This window comes from Grosmannia clavigera, assembly GCF_000143105.1.
Source record: "Grosmannia clavigera kw1407 unplaced genomic scaffold GCSC_97, whole genome shotgun sequence".
Classification (NCBI taxonomy): domain Eukaryota; kingdom Fungi; phylum Ascomycota; class Sordariomycetes; order Ophiostomatales; family Ophiostomataceae; genus Leptographium; species Leptographium clavigerum.
The window spans coordinates 2,187,598-2,196,998 of record NW_014040560.1 but is presented as its reverse complement, the minus strand read 5'-3'; the positions used below and the strand labels follow the sequence as shown (position 1 = coordinate 2,196,998).

Genomic DNA, 9,401 nt, shown 5'->3' with positions numbered 1-9,401 from the left:
TCTTAGTATTTCTTGTAATAATATCGCTAGTGTAAGAGAGAAGTTGTGCAATAGCGTCGTTAGATGAATCCGATGGAAATTAGGAATGCCTTGGTTTAGGCTGGTTTACTACATCCTGCTAGGACTCTGGTTGCGCGACTCCTCTAGTCCCGATGCTTCTTTCTGGTTGCTGCTAAGAATTAGCGTAGCTTTTTGGTTATATAACGAGTTAAGTACTTACATTATAGCATTCGGCATAATTATCCGCATTCTCTGCAATAATACTGGTGTCTTGATAAAGCGGTCTGTAATAGGGATGGCTTTCCTTATACTTGGATGGCTCGAGCATTGTTGTAGGCCTGGCTTGGTCGGGGTAGTGTTCCTCTCTACAATGGCATGGAACTTGGCAAATTTTCCACCCTGGTGAATTTTGGCTATGAATTGAAACTTGGCATATTTTGAACGGCTTTCGGCACTTTTTGCATTTCGAATGTTTTTCTCTTGCGTGTTCATTCATTGAGTGCCCGCACTGGTTACAAAATCCCTTTTGGCCAGAAGATGTGGACATTGTGGCAAGCAGAGGAATGAAAGGATAAGAAAAAAGTGTACTTTTGGCCTGTTAAAATTACCTGTGGCGCGAATATAGCTATGTATTTATGTTTATCGGTCTTAATAGTTAAAATAATGGCCGTATATTTGATTTTCTTATTGTAGAAGAACTCTACATTTTAAGATTATTTAACAATTATATGTGTAGATGTACGTATGTCGACAGGCTAGCCACGTTAGTGACCTCGCAGCTAATAGATCTTCGTTTATGCATATAGGCTAACACTGAATACCAAACCGCTAGGGTGGTTTCGTAAGAATGTATGTGTAGACGACAGCTTATCTTTATACATGATGCATGCCTGCATTATATTTAAACATTGGTATGGACATACTCAGAGTATGGTCCTATGTAGTCCAGAATCTCCTGACGTTGTCATGTCTCTGAATCATACTTTGGGCAGGCATCGAGCGCACAACTTTACCGACCTTGTCTACTATCCGATTAATCATGGGTAAATAGTTTAGATAGGTAATTGTCACTGGAAGGAGTGAAAGGTAATGGTTGTAACACGAACGTCTTAGCCATTTTACGATACTGTGTACTTGTTTAACAACGTCTGGGTGGGTCGACATGTGAGGTGGAAGGACGAGGATGACGACGAGGATGACTACGTGGACGAGAACGGCGAGGGTGATGACGAGGAACTGCGAGGGCTTTTTAGGTTTTACTTCTAGTTGGTAAGCTTTAGCGTCTTTAGATTTAAGTGCAGGCTGGACTGGTCTTTAAGAATACTCAAAAATAGAAAACCTAAACATAATATGAACAAAGCAGTGCGCCGGCGATTCTCACACCAGTTTCGCACGAGCATATGCAGCCTACAACTAGAAGCCCTAACAGTCGTTTGTGCAGAAAAGTCTAAGTAGAGTAGAGTTAGACAAAGCTAATCTCTAGCAAAATATTGTAAATATTAGTGCAAACGTCTGTTAATTGCGTACAAAAAAAGGAATATGACGAACTTTTATCCCTTAAAGTCTAGATCTAAAATTTTGCCCTGGCGTCATTACAACTAAGCCCCCCCCATCTCTAAGTTGACATCTTTAAATGTCGTGCTTAGGCTGCTGTTATTATCATCCACCCCAAACATGCTCCAACCTTAATATTCTTCCTCTAGGACTAAGTCTAAGATCGAGCCAAATAATGTTCCTACAGATCTTCCCTTAGTAGCTAATTCAACTTGAATTGCTCTGCAAGCAACCGCGTAACTCTCGTCAGACCGAAGATCCTAGTATCGGTCTATCAAGTCTTTAGAAACACGTCGAGACGGCGGCAGTCTGTTAATAAGATGATACATCTAGTAAAGAGCAGCATCGTCGCAGATTCTGAAACGTCTTATCATAGAATGGGCCATTTGCTCCCACATCGTCCGCCGGCTTTTCAGCTCTTGGCCGGCTGAGAGCATGACAAAGTCACCCAGATAGGATCCGTAAGCAGGATCTGGGTCTTCATCTGCATTGTCAACTAGTCCGTAGCATAGCAAGGCCATTAAACACAATGCTACCTGAATCGCAGTTTGCGTTTTACGCAACGGCGCCGTCTGTAGTCTACGCAATGTCGCCAATATTTTCTCATATTCGTAGCGGCCTCCGACTGAGCTTATCTATTCACGAAAAGAGACATTATAGTCGTGCTCTCCGTACATTGTACATTGACAAATGAATAGTGGCATTTTGTTCTCTGGCCATTTCAGCCAGGGTATCGTCTAGTATGCAGCGGTCCTAATCCACGTCAGTCTAAGACTTCAAACTGTTTTTAGTTACATTTTCTCACATTATACAACGGACTTTATTCACCATTCCGTACGGAAGAACGTTGATCAAGTCGGCCGGTAGGGTCCTACACAGCTCGCTAGAGAACCTAATTAGCACGTCCGCCGTCATCTTTAGTTGTGCTTTCGTTACATCTGCTCTATCGTGTTCGAATAGATCCTGCTTCCATACAAGGCCCCATGCAATTTGTGTACTAGGGCCGCCGAATTGCATCGTGGGGTTGACGTTGAAAATATTGCCGAGAATAGCCAAATTGTCGTTCGCGGACTTTTCAGTATCTAACTTGTGCTAAGCGACGTCTCTTCTACCGCCGGAATACTCTAGCACTGCACGAAACAGTGACAATTCGTGCATCGTTGTTCCCGGATTTTTAGCTAGCTGTTTCATCCGTTGCTCACCTAGTTCTTGAAAAATTTCTAGCCATACCTCTAAGCTTCTTCTAATTAGCTTAGGATAGCTATTCAAGTTGCCTACAAGACATATAAAAAGCAAACATAAGAAGAACTGCTTGCTAACTTTAGGAGTAGATTTCTAGAAATGTAGTGCGTTAGTCACCTAGCTATTATTTGTCTTTATACATAAGTAAGCAAAGCATCTTACTTGTATATCCCATATTAGAATCGCCCACTTAATCTACACAAGTAAAGACCTCTTCCAGGTATGCCTCTAATAATGTTAGTAACAATCCTAGGCATTATTAGACGAGAGAATATCTTTGATAGCATTGCAAATAATTCTAGCTTCACTCGTCTTTTTAGGAGGAGTCTCGAATGCGCCAGGTTTGCGGGTTTAGTAAATATAAGCTTAAACCTACACCTTTAGCATATGTATCTTACCTCTATTACGGTTTGTATACACAAATTCCTTTGGATACTACTATCGAGTAGACCCTCTATGTTTAGAGATGTCGAGCAAGTAACATGGCACAGACTAGATGGAGCGTCGTCATAATAGGGAGGAATGGAAATGTCCGTAGACGTGACTAATAAGGGCCGTCTGCCGAACGTCCCTAAGCGGGACAAATTCATTAGGATGAGTAGACTAGAGCTAGCGCAGTTGTAAGACCGTCTAGTAAGTGTGCATATGCTAGCGTGTTAGAGGAAGGCAGACAAGGCAACTAGATCTACCTCGAAGTGCAGCTCTGGCGGCAGGCCGCATATTTGTACCTGCGGACTTTTTTTTCGCATGGCCATGTCCGCCCATGCCGCGACGTCTTGCGCAAACAATTCACCTTTGTAAGTAGAGCAGCTTCTCCTATATAGAGCAGCTTACTACCTTAAGTAATGCCAAACGCTGGGTGTAATAAGGTGGACCCTTCTAGCGTGATTTGTATTAGTAGCATTATGGCCAGCCCGGCCATGCCAAATCGGGGTGTCCTAGCGTAGGACACCCCGATTTGTAAAAAAAGGAGCCCAAGCCGCTGGCTGTACGGAGTATCACAGTCCTGCTCTTCTTACTACTTAAGACTTAATATGCCTCTTATACGGCGCCAATTTGCATTCAAGGGTATAACAAAGGAATACGTCTTCTACTTAAAGAACCAGGTCTTTTTATTGTCTGCCTATAACACGTAACTGCAAAAAGATCTTGAACGATCGCGGGCAGCATAGTCGAAGGTGCTCAAGCCATTAAATTCGAACGATTCGTTAGACCTGCTGTTTCAGATAGAGACACCAGAGAGTCAAGCGATTGTCATCAAAGAATCTAGACCATCCACGTTAAAACCGCTATAGGAACCAGCAGCAAATGCTTTCTTATCTAAAACGCCAGCCAACGCATCGGAATGGTCCCAGGCGAAGTCTAATGCGCAACTGTCCACGCAAAGTCAGATCATTAGAGCTTTTTAAATCCTTACTCTTTATTCAGATTCGATCTTCTCTTCTCTTCCTTGCGCCGAATTTGCGCCGAAGTCGTCTGTGATCGTTCAAGGGTACAAACAACTTTAAGAAGCCCTTCAAAGGCATGCAGAGTATTCGGCTTGATTAAGCGAATATGCTATCCTGCTCTTCTTCTATATCTGCTGCGTGGCGAGAGAGAGTAGGATGACCGTTAAGGAAGTAGATAAGCACACGAAGGATTTCCTGCCCGATCGTGAACTAAGTTCCACGTATTCGGCGAGGCTCCGTCGCGTTGCCTAGCGTATGGCTTGTGCGATCGAAACGTTAGAAGACGAACTAGGGCATTTCGGTTCCCAGCTTTTTCTGCTTTAGGTTAGGGTTACAATAAACTCCATCGCTTCTGGCGTTAATTCAATATTAACGTAGGACGGATGGTGCTTGTGCTAAAAAGAAACATTCAAAGTAGAGTTGTTAAAGTCTACTAAAAACTTGAATCTGCTATTACATGTATATCTCTTCCTTTTCCGGCCATCTCGTTGTGCTTCTTGGATTTAACGGTCGAGTGCAGCATCCTAGGCATAGCGGAACCGAAAGGAGACTATACTAGCATTGCTGTATTTGCTTTTGTGCAGAAGCCTGTACCCGCCTATCTTCCAAAGCAGATCTGCTAGATCTGTGATCATAGTTTGATTTGTCTCTGAATCCGGATTAGAGTTGTCAAAAGACATAGGCAGATCAACAAGTCAAAAGGTATAGTCGGCAGAATAGTCAATAGAGTCCTCCTGCTTTGTATTAGTATATATTTACAGGTAAAACATTAACAAAACGTACATTATCCTGCTAGTCCTTAACCTTTGCAAGAAAGTCTTCCTAATCGGTAAAAGCCATAGCCTGTACACTAGCCTTTTTTTTCGTGCTATGCTTAAGGCAGGTTTTTTTCAAGCTGCCGCTTAAACTAGCACCAAATTCGGAAGCAGGAAGCTCTTTCCGGCACTTAGAGCAAAAGCTCACGCCCAAAGACGCAAGGCCAGGTAGCGCAATAGCAGGATCGTCTATAAAATAGTATTAGAGAGGCCCTAGTAAAGCAAGAAAAGGCTGTACTTACCATTAGACATTTTAGCATACTAGTAAAACGCAATTAGTGTGCGCCGGCGCTGTTATGCAGGGTAAATAAAGATGATTAAGGGGGGGGGGGCTAAAAAAAAAAAACAAGGGCGCGAACGCGCGATAAAAGTAAATAAAACAAAATATTTGTCAGAAATGTCACGTTTCTAGTAATATAATCGCAAATTTTTCGGCGCAATTAACAAACGATGGTAGACAGGTGTTAAATCACATGCGCGATTACCTTAACTAAGCGCGACCCACGGTATCATCACCAAGTCGAAAAGGCCTCACTTCTTGCCACCGTGGCACCACCAGGGCCAAGATAACAGACTCCTAGAATCTCTAAATGGCCTCTCTTTTCAAGTATATACGGAGGCTCTCCTAGCCTCTCTTCTAGATAGCTTTCTTCCTTCCTTTCTCTCAAGTTCAGATCAATTCAATCAATAGAGATATCCGCTCTGCCACTTGCACTAAACTTTTCAGCCCACGTAAGCGGCGTGAGACTTCAACAACAAGGTATGCGATGGAGCAGGGACCGCTAGTTTGGGAGCTGTGGCTCGCTATATACGCAATAAACGCTCAGCGGCCGTGGTCCGTGGCCGAATAAGATAATAATGTTATCGGTAGAGTGTACTGTCCAGTGACAGGGAGGTCTTAGAAATTCTCTTTATAATATGCACAGCGCTAATGCTGTCCACTCCTGCCCACAGATTCTTTAAAAAAAAAGTATGGAATAGCCACAATTTGTCTATAGCCACGACAAGAAAACTGGCAGTTTTCAGCTACAGAATATTAGCTGGTAGAAAACAAAACAAAAGCAGCCGGAGTTGGCCCGTTGCACAATCTGGGAGAAGAGTTTAGCACCGGCTTAGGTTCGTGCTCCACTAGAAATTCGACGCGGTATGGCACTATGCAAACGGGTGAAGATGGTGAAGATGGCGAAGACGATGAAGACAACGACAACTGCTACCATGAAAAAAGAGACGACAAGAATGAAGAGGCTAGAGGAAATGATGAAGACGAAGATGATGGACACGTATCCGCTCATGTTGGAATATTGCAGAAATCAGACGACGAGCAAAGCGAGCTCAACAATGTAGACAGACAGAAGCAGCGTCGTCGACCTAACAAGTGTAGATGACATTTATCCAACGACGTCTGTATACAACTTCTAGGAGACCTTGCATTTATGGATTTAGAACACATTTTCAAGAAGCGTTTGTTTTTTGGGCTGTAGGGCTCCTTTAAGAGAGCAACGTAGATATAGAAGAGTGCGCTGTTCCTTCTCTCTCTTTACAATCTTTCGGGATCCTGCGTCCTCCCACTTCATATTTAAGGTGCGTCCGTACCATTACTCATATCTAGCCTCAAAACCAGTCATGGCACCACGCAGACAAGTGTATACCTCCTTTGCCAAAGCTGTAAGCGCAGAAGCTGCGCCTCCATTACCCATAGACGTGAGAGCCTGACTGGCATAGATGGCAGCGTGAATCGTGATCTCTAAGGCCACCGCGAATTCTCGATCTACCTTTACATGGCTACCCTAGACTGTCACGAAGTAGCCTGAGTCTCAGAGGGCGCCTAGGAACTTGCCGAGATCGTCTGTGGCGAGCTGTTTCCCGACTCGAATATCCTAGAGGCCAATCTTGACATAGCCGAGGCGCGGAAGACGATCGTATATGGCTTGCAGATATGTCTTGCGGATCTTCCTAAATAACAAATTTGCCTCGGTTTTCCTCGCTAGCAGAATACTATTGTATTTGCCATCAGCCTTATGATTTACGGCAATAAATCGACTAATCTTCGCTTGCAGACGAGTGCGCTCCTCTATGACATTGCTCTGGACCTTGAGCTCGGCCTGACATAGGGCATAGGTGCAATCGAAGCCGTAGGACTTTAATATCGTCTGTCGCTTGCTAAGAGATTAATATAGGTGGACGTATTCTATAAAAATCTCTTTACCTGCCTAAACATTTTGCAGAGCGCGGACGACTATAATATCGCCGATAAAAGCGCGCGACACATTTAGGATACACAAGTGGTTTGCGTAGGATGCTTGCAACCAGATACCCGTGCTAGTCTCCTCTCCCTCGGTGGTCCCCTCATTGTCACCAGATTTCACCCTTGGGCAGCCGAATCTATTAAGCTCGGCGATAGACTCCACGCGGAATGTGTCCAGCGCAACCTTGCTATCGACGATTGTGATTTTCTTGCTATTGCCAAACGTGCTACTGTCGTGTAGGTTAAGATACCGATTGGCAAGCGTAGGGTTCCAGAGCAGCTTGTTGACTACACTATAGAGACGCAAGGCATGTGTGCTAATCGCTGCACGATTATTGTTAATGTTAAGGAGGAGCGCAATGTCCCTATCGCCTACTAAATGTGCTACGTGTAAGGCCTTCTCGACAAAGACTACGTTGCCTGGCTTAAGTGCTTTTGTGGCGAAGAGGCTACGGCCGCGGCTATTTGCTGGGGAAACTTGTGTATTTTTTAGGAAAGAGGCATGATTAAGCAGGTTGTGTTGCTTAGAGACTAACGCGGCTATAGCAGAAAAGTCATAGTCTCCGTTCTCCTGTTCCGCAAGGCGTCTCTTAGTTAGGCAAAGGTCTACCTTAACCTCCTTACGCTGTGTATCAATCTTAAGTGCCGCCTTAAAGTGGTTCTTCGCCTTGAAAAAGCTTCCCATCTTATACGTCGCTCTGCCTGCTCGATAGAGGGCCTTTATGTTAAAATCTTTTACCGCCTCGGAACTCGTCTCTGCCCTAGCCACCACAATACTAGCCAAAGCATCCACAATAGTCAGTTCGTAACGACCCAAACGCAGGCGAGTTGCGGCACGGTTTCGATGTAAAGCTCGAACAAGATCGTCGTCATCGGCGGCGACAAGATCGGCGGCTGCCAGGGCGTTAGAGTATAACTCGTCGGCCTTTTGCCAATTGCCTCTTTTAAATTCCGCATTGCCGCGCTCTTTCAGTTTTAGCGCTGACAGATCTAGCTCGGTTACCCGTGGGGCTAGTTCCGGGGGAACGAGCTGGCTCTCCAGTTTCAGCAGCACGAAGTCAGACGGGTGGTCCACGCGCACAAACAAGTCTCCATCAGCGGTGCGCTTGTAGTACGGCTCCTTGATGGCCGCAATCGCGCCTTGGGGGAGGACGTCATCTGGTGCAACAGTTGAGAGCAGATTGTAGATGGCGAGCCGGTCCACGTCGCCGAATTCGTCCTCGACGGCGTTTATGATAGACGTATAAACATTGGGTTTGCCAAAAGCTCTAACGATGAGAACGCGCCCGCGATGCTGCGTCTCGAGGGTGAGGTCGCGGAGGCGAATAGGTGTAAGGCTTGCAAGAGGCAGAGTATATGGTGGATACGCCTCGCCGATAAAGGTGGAACGGATCACGGAATTGCCGGGCATCTTGGAAGGGCGTGCCTGAAAGTGTGCAAAAAAGTGAGCAATCTTCCATTCTCTTTATACGGTCTTGCTTAGGAAAGACACCGTATAGTAAAGGAAAACTCGAGCTAGAGTTGCTATCGAGAACGCCTTATAGATGGTGGGGGGCTCTGCCCTTTGTGCGCTTTGGCCTCCTTTAGTGCGGTTTTTTGCTTCTGCAAAAGGTTAAAGTGCATTTTTATATACTTCTCTTCCTCCTCTATAATAACTGCAGTAAATGTTGGTGGGTTTAATGATGGCAAGCTTTGTAAGGTGACTAAGGACGCCTCTTAAACTGTATCGGAGCGAGAGCGATTTGCTTTTGCCGTAAAAAAAAGAAAAAGAAGAAGCAGGGACAGCAAGATAGTAAGGGGTAAACGCAGGCTTATCGCACTCTCTTGAATATCTATATAGAGTCGGTCTAATTGCACATATACACGTCTTATTGCTATGTAAGATTATTACGTGGCCTATTGCGTGCATCGTTTTGAAATATAAGACATTGCCATAGCAGCACATTGCGGTCTAACTAGCAGAAGCATGGTTATTAGGCTCTAACAGCTTGTACTTTGCCTTAACCTTTTAATAGCTAGTGCTATAATAACAGCTTTAATTCTTTGTCCTACCAAGAGGTCCTATACTTGTAGATTGGCTTAATTTACTAAGTACTT

At 44.6% G+C, this 9,401-nt stretch overlaps 1 protein-coding gene across 1 annotated transcript; it reads right to left on the bottom strand.

The window, feature by feature from the left end:
- Nucleotides 1–7,269: 7,269 nt before the first annotated feature.
- Nucleotides 7,270–8,715, bottom strand: CMQ_4308 (tpr domain containing protein; the record flags this gene model as incomplete). The annotated part of the gene is made up of 2 exons (XM_014312464.1): nucleotides 7,270–7,597; nucleotides 7,841–8,715. The coding sequence occupies 2 exons, from the start codon at nucleotides 8,713–8,715 to the stop codon at nucleotides 7,270–7,272; spliced, it is 1,203 nt and encodes a 400-aa protein (XP_014167939.1).
- Nucleotides 8,716–9,401: the final 686 nt, after the last annotated feature.